We start from the raw sequence: 13,553 nt of genomic DNA, 5'->3' as shown, positions 1-13,553 counted from the left end.
CCCATGAACACAACAGTAGACATGGTTGGGGTAAATGCAGCATGGCTGGGTCATTTTGCATCCCATCTGTCTGAGGGCCGCTCTAATTTATGTTGGGGACCTGACTGTCATTCAAAGAGCCCGAGATAAAGTGAGTGAAAAATGCACATCTTGGCTGCATCCTAGATTATTGTTTTGTCCCATGGAGTATTCACTGTTATTAAACTAAAATAATTTGATGGTACCTCCAAATTTAGTAATCCTATAATCCTGAACTCATTGAAATGCCTATAGATATATAACATATATCCAACCAAGGAGTGTAACTCTTCATATTCCACTCCTTTGAATGGCATTGCACTGATAAGCATGGCCTGTGAGTATGCAGAAAGCTGGATTTTCTATCCATGACCTCCAGTTTTGCAAAGTTTTTGCACAAACTTTTTCTTGCACTTTGAAAGCACGAACTTCTGCTAAGAATTTTAAAACTTGCACACACTCTTTAAATAGTCTAAGATTGGTACAGAGTCAAAAGTTAGCAGTTGCACCAGCAAAACCATTTTGGCCAACCAGTGTCCTGTTCCAGATAAATTTAGTACGTACATTACATTTATTTGTCTGTAATTATTGGTTATCATAACAACCGCTCATTCAAAGTAATTTCATTAGGCTTTGTGATTTTAGCTGCAAAGAGGGGGATAAGCTGTTTTTCTAACTTTTTTGTTTGCATACCAGGGTTCTGGCAAGGGGTTTTCAAAACCCTGCCTACCTAGTATATCCTGTTCCATATAAAATATACCACATTCAATGTGAATGCTTATATGCATATGCAGATTTAATATTTGCTATATGTCACAGGCGTTGGCAACCTTGGGCACGCGGCCCATCAGGGTAATCCACTGGCAGGCCGAGAGACATTTTGTTTATGTTGACCGTCCACAGGCACCGCCTCTCCACCCCCCGCAGCTCCCAGTGACTGCAGTTCTCCTTTCCTGGCCAATGGGAGCTGTGGGAAGCAGCACAGGCTGAAGTGACATGCTGGCCGCTGCTTCCCGCAGCTCCCATTGGCCAGGTGAATATTCAAGTTGCAAGTGCTTAAAATCTTTTATCCGTGGTTATAGATCCATCACTCAAATGTTTGTAAAAAGTGAAAACAAAGGTGATGCAATGCCTTAATCAAGTTCATTTCTATATATTGAGCAACAAGTCACAGAAAATTCTTTGCATTACTCAGCCAACTCTAATATTGATTCCCAGTATGAATTATTCAATAAGATTAGTTTGTTTTTACCAGCCATACTTATTAAGGAAGAAGTTTGCACTGTCAGTAAAACTGTGTTTTACTGTGGGAAAAACATCATCCACAGGAAGAGTAGAGGTAAAAGACCTCTCTGAACAGTCCAGTGGTAAATATCAGAGCAACATTGATGAGTTTCTCAGATTATAAAAGTTTGAGATTGGTTCAAGCCACAAGGTTTGAGTCCAAGTTTCCTCATCCAGACTTTTGGCTCAGCCTATTACAGAGGGAAGACCAACTGCAAAGTTTGGATCTAGGTCCACTTGAACTTCACCAAGCTTCAGAGGTGTTTGCTTCTAGGGTTTTGGTTTGAGCTCACAAACTTCTTTGTTGTTTACATTCCCTTGGCTGTATTATCAAATTGATACCATGTATGTATTTCTTAACTTTAAGCACATTAGTCCCCCGGAGGCCCTACTCAGTGGGACTATTGGTGTTCATAGTTAAGTGCAGACTTTGCTGGACTGTGGCCTATATAGTAACCCCACTCTTTCACTATCTCAGATTTTTGTCAATTTTTTTTTATCTCTGATTTTCTGTGCTTGTAAAAAATAAATATAGAGATAACATGATTGATTGGCTTTGAGCACCCGTTCGCTATAAGAAGAGGGTGAGTAGTCTTTTGGTTAACACAGTTCTAGGAGTCAGCAAATCTGGGTTGTTGTCTGTGCTCTGTCACTGCTGTCCTGTGTGATCTTGGTTAAGACACCTAACTGCACTGTACCATAGGTTCCCCACCTCTAAAATACAGATAATAATGCTTACCTATTTTACAAAGGTGTTCTGAAGCACTCAGGAACTAGAGTAACGAACCCATTCATAAATAAAACAAAAAATAAATACAAATACAGACAAGCATGAATATGTATTTCCTCCAAATGCAACATTGCCTATGAAATCATTGGGACTTCTGCATATGGAATTACTTCAGGATTGGGTGCAATATGTGACAATTATCACTAAAGACTATTCAATCACATTCTAATGTAGACTAACCAAAGAAGAGGAAGTCAGTTATTAATTCATATTAAAATGAACTATGCTGACATTCTTTTAATCAGTCGTATCCTATGATGGTCACAAACTATTTTTCTTCTAAATTTCAAGATTCGAGGAGACAAAAATCTAGGTGTTCTTTTCTTTAATCTCAGAGTATTATTTAAAATGATTTCTGATAGAGATTTGAAAAAGAATGCATTACAGGTAAAATGTCTGTGCATGGATTCCTAGCCCTGTACCTGGGAAGAGATGTAAATGTACAATTAATTCTCTTTCCTGCTCCCTCACTTCACCCTAAGGTGAGAAAGAACCTGTATTAAAGATACAACAGCACTTTTTCCTGATTCCCCCACAGAGTTTTATTGCTCTGTGCTTGAGAGAAAGCTATTTTGGGCCAATGTGTGTCTTAGTGGCTTTAAGGAATACAATGAAGGAATAAAGGTTAATAGATTTCCCCTCCTCTTGTCCTGTAAATAGAAGCAGCATGGGTGGTCCTCAAGCCATCGTCCTCATTGCCAGATGTTCTACTCCAAGCTGCATTAGTGGACACACTGTGGAAACACCTTCAATGTAAATTTTAAAAATGCCACCTACAAAAGAGTATTATGTACAAAAAATATAAAAACAATTGGTTATTAAAACAAGCACCGTCGGCCTTTTCATATGTGATCCTCTTGTTATCGCTAGCATATATCACCTTTGCTGAGGGGATTTCTGAAATTCTAATAATCTTGTAAACTGTTCTATACCAGTCCCATTAATGATACTCTTTTGTTTTCTTGTAAGGTAATTCTTTCTTATTTCGTTTGAACAATTTATTCTGCACTGTTAGTGCTACAATAATTGGACATTAAGGCTAACTGAACATTTCCTATTCTAGTTGGTGTTTCCATATTTGTTTTCTAGTAGTGTAGTACAATGAATGTACGGAATGCCTAATCCATTAGTTGTAACAGAGAAATAGACTGCATGTGAGAAGAATGCAGAAGAATAACATTACTCATAATCTCTTTCCAGCTGGATCCTGACGCTAGTGCTGTTCTCAAAGAACTTCAGGTGAAACTCAGTAGTGTACTGGATGAGCTCAGCATCGCCTATGGCGCAAGGTAATAAATGTACTTAAAGAATTTGTGCTACAGTGATGGCAACCATTAAAAAGACTCCACTGTGCCTCAAACCAGGCAGATGTGCATAGCCAAAGAGCCAATCCATTGACTACATTGGGTGATTGTCTTTTCACATACAGCTTGCTCCAATGTAGCCAGATCCATTGCATGTATATGTGTGTGTCTCTGTCTGTCTGGGAAAATACAGCAGTATTCTCACCTCCAAATAACACTAAAACTAGTGTGTGGGCATGAATGGGTTATAGGAACACAGCTGGAAACTTTACTTTCTGCATCTGGAAGATAAAAATGGTTCAATTTTTTCGTAACTAATACAATGTTCAACCTCTCTTTTACTGTGTGTGTTTTGATTCCCTGAGACTGACAGCTTTGTCCAGTGGCCTGCCCCACTCAGGTAGCCTGTCTGAATTTACCTTTCTTCAAATGGTCACTGTGAAGCCCTCTTGAGTCATTTGCTCTGCCAGTATCTGTTCTGCGGGAATCAGCTAGTGAGTTTTACTCTTGAATCAGTGTGCATGTGGCTGGCCAGAATGCGGCTTGCATTATAACAGCAACATAGCTGAATCTTGCTATTGGAAGCAAAAACAATAGGACTGTTTTTGCTTTTGCTCGGGAAAGGAATATAAGAATTCAGGAATTCTTGTTCAGTAATCTGCAATGGTGGGAGGTAGGTGAAAGTTTTAGTTGCTCAGTAACAGTTAATGCCATAGACATACAATCTGTGTAGACTGTTATCCTTTTCGGTGTGTGGCTTCATTAACTATGGAAAAGGATGCTGCACTTGGTTTTAATAAATATAATTGAGAGAGAATCATGGCTGCCTTAGATCATTAATAGGCTGAGACAATCCAAATAATAGGGAAAATTAAGTGACTTAGTAAGAAGGGGAAATGTCAGCCAAGAATTAAATGGTGGATAATACCTGTACTAGCTCCCTGTGGTCTCTTCTCTCCCTGTCTTAAAAGGTCACCATTAACTAGATGAAGCCCCATGTTTGACTTTTCCTAAAATTGATATAATCTTCTGGGTGAAATAGTTTTTTAATTTAAAGAAAATATCTACCACTTTGTTAAGATAAGAACGAGTGGTCATAGGGGCCTATATTTTTCACTCTTCTGCAGAAAAGCCAGGAGAATTAGCACAAGTCATCCAACAGCCTTCATTCCCATTGCCAAAGTTGGTCAAAATTTCCCCAATTTGGCTTTGTGCATTTCTCATGTGCTTTCTTCTCCCTTAAATTTGTCCACAGTTTATGCCTGTGACACCCTCTAACCAAAAATCAGCACAAGGGCACCCAGATAGCTTCATAGCCTTACTCTGAAGAAAACCAAGTAAAACTTCTCTAGGAGGCTTTCTGCCACCTCTGAGTCTCTTCTCATTCTTTTAGAGGCCGCCCACGTGGCCATGCTGAGCTAATAAGTGTGGCAGCAGTTTGCTCAGGATGGAGTTATCCATAACGCCAAGCAGCGAACATTGCCTCAACTAACTGTGGTTGAACAAGATGCAGCAGTTTGGGTGCTAGGGGACACCCACTCCCTGCATAATCTGAATGAGAAAAGAGGTGGCTTTGAGAGCACCACTGGCAGCCAGAAGAATTCTGAGGAGGAACTGGAACTGTCCATGCATTGGTTTTGGGGCTCCCCTTTATTCATTTCAAAGTTGGTTTCTGAGTAGATGTCACTAGAAAAGCCTTCTGTCTTCTTGGCTATCAGATGTGTTCATGTGGGTTTTTGTGTTGGGTTTTTGTGGTGAAGCACAATAGCTGGGATTTTTCAGTCTGTTTTCACTTAGCTTGTTTGGTCTTTTATTAATTGTTTTTTGTAGATTCTTTAGCGACAGGCTTATCTATTCAACTTGACTATGAATGGGTTTAGAATTGATTATCATATTTATTGCCCCTGTGGTACTTGTGGTACGTTTACTTCTCTTGTGGTACGTTTACTTCTCAGATGCAGACTCTGAATACTCAGTTTTGCACTGCTTAAATGTACCAGTTGAAGTCCTCACTATGGCCATACTGCCCCTGTGTCACTCCTAGATTTTCTGTCAGGCAGATGTTGCTATATCAGAAGAGAATTGAACCTCTAGGAAAACAAGAAATGAGCTGAATCAGTAAACTCAATTTGTCGGGAATTGAGAACAACTTCCACTCCCACACTTGTAAACAGAACTAATTTATACAGACCTATCAGTCCCTGATCTCCTCTAGTTTTTCAGCTGTGTGGAAGTCAGTTCTTCAGAATAGAAAATCTGTCCCCACTTTTGAATTTAAAATGCCAAATATTCCCATAAAATGCATCTGGCGAAAAGGTTTATGAAGCAGTCTAAATATTTTTACTCTCTTAACTAGTTACAAAATAGTAAACAAAACTTTGCTGTGTTGGCACATGACTCATGACAAGAAAAAGTCCAGTTTAGCCAACTAGGACAAATTGGTAGAAGTCTTGTTATTTTCTATCTTCAAGGAGGATATTGACACCAAATGAATATAAAATTTACCAAAAAGAGAGAATATTTGACAACACCCCCTTTAAAAATACATGTAAATAGAACTTGTGTCTGTAATCCCCTCATACCAAAACTAAAAGCAGGAATAATTGTGCTGGCTAACACTGATATCTATCTTAATACCTCAGTTAAAGTCTCTGATTCACCTTCTTATTGTGTAATTCCTATCAGAAAATAGTTACTAGGACTCCTGTAGGGATATGGACAATGTAAAAGGAAAGCAAAACACAAACTGCAATGGTAAGTATATTGTTTGGCCTTATACGGACTATAACTCCTTAGAAATGGTTATTTTCAATTTCTAAAGCATACAGTGCCTTAAGCATGTGGGCTTCATATCTGCTCACAAATAATTTTGTGTTCATTGATGAAGTTGATGGAGCAGAACGTAAATAGTCATCTTCTGTCCTATAATTCCTCCGCTCTCTTTTTTCTCTTTAGTTTCCAGCTTGTTATTGAGGAGTGTGTGAGACAGATGAGCTTTGAGCTAAATCAGATGAGAGGAAATGGAAACGTATCAGCCAATAAGAACAATGCTGCTATCGATGCTGAGATTGTGCTGCGACCTCTCATGGATTTTCTGGACAAAATGTAAGTGTGGGGTAAAAAGGAGTAATTTTAAATCGCTGGATGCCAAGGAATTTTATGTTAAAAATTACTAAAAATATTAGGTCCTGTTTGGCATATCATGGATAAGCTAAAAAGTTTATAGTTGGGCAAAGTAAGCAATCTAAATCTTATGAAATCAGTTACTTATAATAAGCCATTTAAGGAGCTATTTTAAATCAGGACAATTGACCAATATTAAGAACCTTAATCCATTGAAATCCCACTCTTTCTTTGTTTATCAATGTTTACTCCCTATCTCCTTTCCAGGAATACATAGTCTAACCCAGGGATCAGCAACCTTTGGCACGCAGCCTATCAGGGTAATTCACTGGTGGGGCGCAAGAATTTTTATTTACATTGACCGTCCACAGGCACAGCCCCCTGCAGCTCCCAGTGGCCACGGTTCACCATTCCTGGCCAATGGGAGCAGCGGGAAGCAGCAGCCAGCACGTCCCTGTGGCCCACGCCGCTTCCCACAGCTTCCATTGGCCAGGAACGGTGAATCGCAGCCACTGGGAGCTGCAGGGCGTCATGCCTGCAGATGGTCGACATAAACAAAATGTCTCATGGCCCACCAGTGGATTACCCTGATGGGTCGTGTGCCAAACGTTGCCGACCCCTGGTCTAACCATTTGGTGATTAACAGGAGAATCTGTTTGTCCTAAATTACAACAGCATTTCCATGACTCAACAAAATTATTACAAGATTTTTTAACTCTAATCCCTTGGTAGTGTTTTAGTTCACTTTCTCTCACCAATCCATGTTGAAGTATTGGGGAGGTTTTTCCTGGGTTGGTTTCCTCTTGAGTCTTCTCTGTTCTTTTTCATCTGTCAGTAGTAGCTTGCTTGTACAGGTGGGCAGAATGTGTTGTGGAGGGCATGCTGTTTGAGCAGGACAGCTGGGTGAAGGAGGTGGAATGGGGGGGCTCACTTCAGAGTTTTTTAATACCCTTCTCCTTCCTGTTTCCGGGGAATTATATGAAAACACACTTCTTTCAGACTTGCATAGATTCAAAGTTGGTTGCTCCCATTCTTTCATTGGCTCCATGGCCTGGGGGGTTGGCATAGGTGACACCTTCAGCTCCTGAACATGCAGTCTGCCTAATAAGCATGCAACACTCTATAATTGCCTTTGTTTTTGTTGTTGTTTTTGTGGGGAGAAAGCATCAGATCATTTATAATGTTAGTTTTAACTTTCTTTTTATTTAGTCCATTATGTGAGATAGTCATTAAATTTTATTGGTGTTTGACAGGAAATGAAATTCTGATTTCAGAAATTCTGAACACTTCTTTTAATTATAGTTAAAATTTAGTGTACTTAATTTTAAATTTAAACTTAAAAGTTTTTAGTTCTCAAAACAACAAAATCTTTTCAAGATTCAGGAATTCTTAGTGTATTTAGTCTAAATAGTTATTAAAGAAGTTGTTTATTCTTCATAACAATTTTTGGAGAGATGATTCTTCTCTTCCTGAATTGGTTGAGAGAGTTGTTTGATCATGCCAATTTAATTAATTCCCCGTTATTAGAAATATTCTATACTGAAATGGCTTTTTGTATTAGTAATTAGTTTAGCAAGGTCCTTAGATTTCAGGTTGGTATATAAAGCATTTTACCATTTACATAGCAATGATATTAGGAATTATATTAGGAGCTTTGCAGTTAACTAACATTGTTGAAAGTCTGCATTTCACAAAGGTGTTTGTCATTTCAAAAGTTTTAAGAATACAAGAGGAGGTTCTTCTTTGAAAAAACAGGGTATAGCCTACTTTACCACCTAGATCTATTGCTCTGAAACACAACCCCTTACATTCCTTTTCACAATCAGGTCTTTTCCTAAGACATGAATCTTTTACATGTTTTTTTTCTTGATGTGAGGATTTGTACCAAACTGGCATTTTATATAATCGGAGGTGTCCTGGTTTAGACAAGACACTTTGCTGAACCAGCATGTTGATCTTTAATATGTGCTCATGGTTAATGCCTGGCTTTGAGGGTAATAATTGTGAAATATTGCTCAATGGATGGAAAGGTTTTCTGGTGTTATGACTGTAATGCTCAAAGGCAAAGGCTAATTCATAATTGACTTTCTTCTTCGAGTGATAGTCCCCAGTGTATTCCATTGTGGGTTACACATGCACACCATGTGCCTGGAAGCCAGAGATTTTGAAAGTAGCGTCTGCTGGTCTACACATGCATCCTGGCTCATCTTGTGTCTCTGACCGAAGGAATAAAGGGTTGTGTGGATCGAGCATCTCTTCCAGTTCCTCCTCACCACCACATAGTCCTGGTTGGAACCTTCAGGGTCTGTAGCTTGGGCTTTGTCCTACAAAATAAGAATTATCTAGTTTGTAAACAGTTTTAACGGTTAGAATTATATAGTTCTTCACTAAAAAGAAAAGGAGTACTTGTGGCATCTTAGAGACTAACCAATTTATTTGAGCATGAGCTTTCGTGAGCTACAGCTCACTTCATCGGATGCATATCGTGGAAACTGCAGCAGACTTTATATACACACAGAGAATATGAAACAATACCTCCTCCCACCCCACTGTCCAGCTGGTAATAGCTTACAATTTGTGGGGGGGGGGGGTGGAGGGTGAGAAAACCTGGATTTGTGCTGGAAATGGCCCAACTTGATGATCACCTTAGATAAGCTATTACCAGCAGGACAGTGGGGTGGGAGGAGGTATTGTTTCATATTCTCTGTGTGTATATAAAGTCTGCTGCAGTTTCCACGATATGCATCCAATGAAGTGAGCTGTAGCTCACGAAAGCTCATGCTCAAATAAATTGGTTAGTCTCTAAGGTGCCACAAGTACTCCTTTTCTTTTTGAGAATACAGACTAACACGGCTGTTACTCTGAAAATAGTTCTTCAATGTTTAGATTACTCTCCTGGGGGGACCCCCTCCACCATGCAACCCATTCAGGTACCGGACTATGCCCAGGACTCTGGGCTTCAAACTCTATGCTTTCTACATGAAATCCTTCTCGGTCAGCGACAACTACCAGTGCTGCCTGTTCTGCTTTGGGGAAGATCACAACACAGCAAGGTGCAGTATCTGCCAATCATTCCCCAGCTGTGCACGAGAAAGGTGGGAACTTTGTCTCTGCAAATACCTCATGGAGAATACCATGAGACCCCAATTGGACCAAAGCCAGGGCACTCCCCCATACATCATCCTAATTCAGTAAGGAGTGTGCCTGCAAGCTCTGACTCTGGTGTGGGAGAATATACCCCTCACATGCGGGATCTCGTCAGGAAGCACTCTCATTAGCATGTGACTAAGTCTTCCTCTAAATCCACTTCAGAGAAGTCTGATTCATCTCTAAGTAAGCCATTCACCTTGGCCCATGAGGGCTTAGTATGTCCTAGGTACCAGAGGTATTATAAGAAAGCCCATAAGTATTGGGCTGCATCAGTACCAGACCACATGCCTTTGGTACGATCATCCTCAGCACCTCCCAAACCCTAGGATCCACTGGCACCAATGAAATCTGATCACTGTTAACTTCGGGCATCTCCCTCATCGTTGGCTTTGGTGACTCAAACAAGTGGATGGTCCTCTCACTGGGGACGTCTGAATCCGTTGCCACCCTACATGACATTTTTGCTTTCCTGGATCTGGAATCCCCTCCTTCTCCAGGAAGAAAACTCCACCAAGGGAGTAGACTGCTGGAAGGAGTTTATCACCCATCCCATAGGCGGAATACATCTCCCCTCCAGTGACATCAAGCATACCACCACTGGAGTTGGAATCAGCCTTCTCTTCATCCAGAGATTCCAGACCACCTGAGAAGTCTTTCTTCTCTTATCCTACCTATCCTCCACCACCCAAAAGATCTGCACCTGTTTAGGACTAACTTCTGCCTCATCTAACTCTGAGCTGCTGGTACCCCATGCCATAGGGGCCCCATGACCACCTACAGACCCCTTCTTACTGGCCATACTGGGGGGATCAGTACCCCCCTGCAGAGTTGATCCAAATTGCTAGGGAGTCACCCTTTGTCTCCTCTCTAAGGGGACGCTCAGATCTGCCATGAGAGCTGATAGAAGAAGAGGAGGAACATTACTCTCTGGATCCAGCAGTTCCACTGTTACCAGTAAGACTACCATCTTCATCTTCAGAGGATGCAGTAACTCCTATTCTCCCCACACAACCCCGATGACTTCAGGCAGTTCTCAGACCTTTTTCACAGAGTTGCTGGAGAACTTCAGATTCTTCTTGAAGAAGTCCAGGACTCCCAGAACAAATTCTTAGATATCCTCCACACATCCGAATCCAGGAGAATATCACTCCCCATTAATGAAGTCATACTGGAGCAAGCTAGGACAGTTCGTCACACCTCTGTCAGCTGCATTCATACCCCTAAAAGGTCAGAGAAGGCTATTATGTGCCAGCGAAAGAAGCAGAATTTTTTGTTTTCTCACCCCACCCGCAACTCACTGCTGATCCAGACCACTTCTGAAAGTGCTAGACAGCAATATCCCCGGTCTACTCCCACTGATAAGGCAAATGCCTGGATTTGCTGGGGAGAAAGGTCTCATCATCCAGCCTTTTGGGGGTTGTCTAGCACTCTTTTTCAACACTTGGAATGGAATAACAACAGACATGTGAGTGCTGAACATCATCCACTCTGGGTATAGGATACAGTTTGCATCCCTACCTCCTCTAAAATCCTCCTTCAGGGGCCACTCTCACAAGAGTATTCTCAAACAAGAGTTGAACTACTTGTTGCAGTGAGGAGCGATAGAACACATCCTTCCTCAATACCAAGGGAGAGGGCTTTATTCAGCTTACCCCCTATTACTCAAAAAGAAGGGCAGTTGGAGACCAGTCCCAACTTCTGCCAGCTCAACCACTTCATTCCCAAACTCAGTTTTCATATGGTCACGCTGGCCACTATAATCCTGTCTTTAGAAAAGGGCACGTGGTTCATGGCTCTCAATATGACATAGACATTCATCCCACTCAGAGATGATTCCTCGGATTCATGGTAGGCACCGAACATTTTCAGTACAGAGTACTCCCCTTCAGAATAGAGAGTCCTTACCAAGATAGTCTCAGTAGTAGCAGCCCATGTCAGATGTTGTGGGTTCATTGTCTTTCCCTATCTCAATGACTGGCTCCTTGTTGCCAAATCCCGCCAGCATGCCTATGCATCAACTTCCATAATGCTACACCTTCTCTCCTCAGTGGGAGTCAGTGTAAATGCCAAAAAATCTGTTCTCACCCCCCGCACCACATAATCTCTGGACTTCATCAGGGCAACCTTGAATTCTATCACTGCAAGAGTGTACCTGCCCACGGACAGATTCCAGACCATGAACAATATCATAGCTCGCATCACAAGCAACCCTCAAGTACCTTTCAAGATATGTCTGTCTCTCTCCTAGGTCATATGCATCTATGCCAACCTTTAAATGTGACTGCAGTCAGTATATTCCCCAAACCACCATTCCATGAACTCCATGGTAACAGTTTCGGCCAAGGTAGTGTCTTCCCTGCTATGGTGGACAAACCCTTGTCAGGTATGCATGGGCATCTCCTTTTCTCTCCACCTCTCTGGACAGGACCATTATTACAGACACATCCCTATTAGCTTGGGGAGCCCACATTAACAGCCACACAGCAAAAAGTTCCTGTATATCTTGAGGGTCCAGAATGCACGTCAATATCCTGGAGTTATGAGCAGTTTGGAAAGTATGTGAGTCCTTTCTTCCATTCATCCACACTCACTGTGTCCTTATAACATCAGACAACATTACAACTGTCTTCTACACCTACAAGCAGGGAGGAGTGAGATCTGCCTCCTTGTGTGTAGGAGTCAGCCTCTGGAACTGGTGTATCAACAATCAAATCACCCTATCGGTCATCTATCTTCTGGGAAAGCAAAATGTGCTTGCGGACTCCCTCAGCACACATTTTTCAGTCAACCACAAGTGGGAGCTTGGGTACTGCACAATATTTTCAGTCTCTGGGGAACCCCAATCAGGGATCCGTTCACTTCTCATGCAAACAGAAATGAACTACATATTGCTCCAAAAGAGCCCTAGGTCATCACTCCCAGGGTGATGCTCTGCCTCTTCCTTAGTTGGACCAGCTCAGCTATGCCTTCCCTCTGCTCCCACTCCTGCCACAAGTTCTATGCAAAATCTGTCAGGACAGAGCACCGGCCATCCTGATTGCCCCCTTCTGGCCCAGACAGTTTTAGTTTCCCAATCTCCTACACATGGCATCCTGACCACTAATCATCCTCCCAACATTTCCCAAGCTCTAACCCTGTGCAACAGCAAGATCAAGTACCCTGATTTGCATACTGAGATAAAAATGCTTCTAAGGAGTATCACCTGCCTTGTAAATGTATGTGCCTTCTGCTGTGATTATTTCTCTGTTACTATCACTTTTCATATGCATACTTATAATAGATAATAGAAAGATTAATCGGTACATATACATACCTATGATGTGATTTGTACATCCTCTGTTATATGCTCATTTACATGAACAAAACTTACATAATATTATAAGACTCCCCAGATACGTATTTACAAATTGCAGTTTTTTTAAAGAATAAACAGAAGATTTTCTCGTGTGTGTACTGCAGTAAAAGGTGCTTAATTCCACATATAGCATGTTTCATGAACACCCTCTTAGATCCGAATAAACATGTGATGGGAAAGTGGTCCTCCAAACACTTATTACGGAGCCTATTCCTACTACTCAGTAGTCCCATTGACTTTAAAAGAAATGTGTATGCATAACTGTAAGTGTTTCAAGGCATCTGCTCTACATTTGTGTCTCATATCACAAGCAGTTTTAACTGCACAGATGCAATATAGGATGACAAAGGAGCTTTTTCTTTTTAAGCAGAAACTAATTTCACAAAAACCCTTTAAGTTTTTTAACTATACCAATCATTTGAGCATAACTTTATAGTTCAAACGTTATGTTTCATTTTCAATAAATACGGTGCTGTTGGATACATTAAGCAGAAGCATGGTAAAAGGGTTGCTAGATGTTTACATGGAA

The 13,553-nt window shown here is 41.1% G+C and overlaps 1 protein-coding gene across 2 annotated transcripts in view; it reads left to right on the top strand.

Moving 5' to 3' along the window:
* The window catches only part of UNC13C (unc-13 homolog C), a gene marked incomplete at its 5' end in the record, with an annotated part of 390,158 nt that overhangs the window by 319,593 nt on the left and 57,012 nt on the right, over positions 1-13,553 (top strand). For both annotated transcript variants that reach the window (XM_084641195.1, XM_084641194.1), the window contains 2 exons: positions 3,293-3,381; positions 6,352-6,501. In XM_084641195.1, the coding sequence (XP_084497321.1) occupies positions 3,293-3,381; positions 6,352-6,501 (239 nt within the window). The remainder of the gene's footprint in view (positions 1-3,292; positions 3,382-6,351; positions 6,502-13,553) is intronic.

Source organism: Lepidochelys olivacea, assembly GCF_965140295.1.
Source record: "Lepidochelys olivacea isolate rLepOli2 genome assembly, chromosome: 10".
In the NCBI taxonomy this organism is placed as follows: Eukaryota; Metazoa; Chordata; order Testudines; family Cheloniidae; genus Lepidochelys; species Lepidochelys olivacea.
The sequence above is the reverse complement of the archived record's forward strand: the minus strand, read 5'-3'. Positions and strand labels throughout refer to the sequence as shown.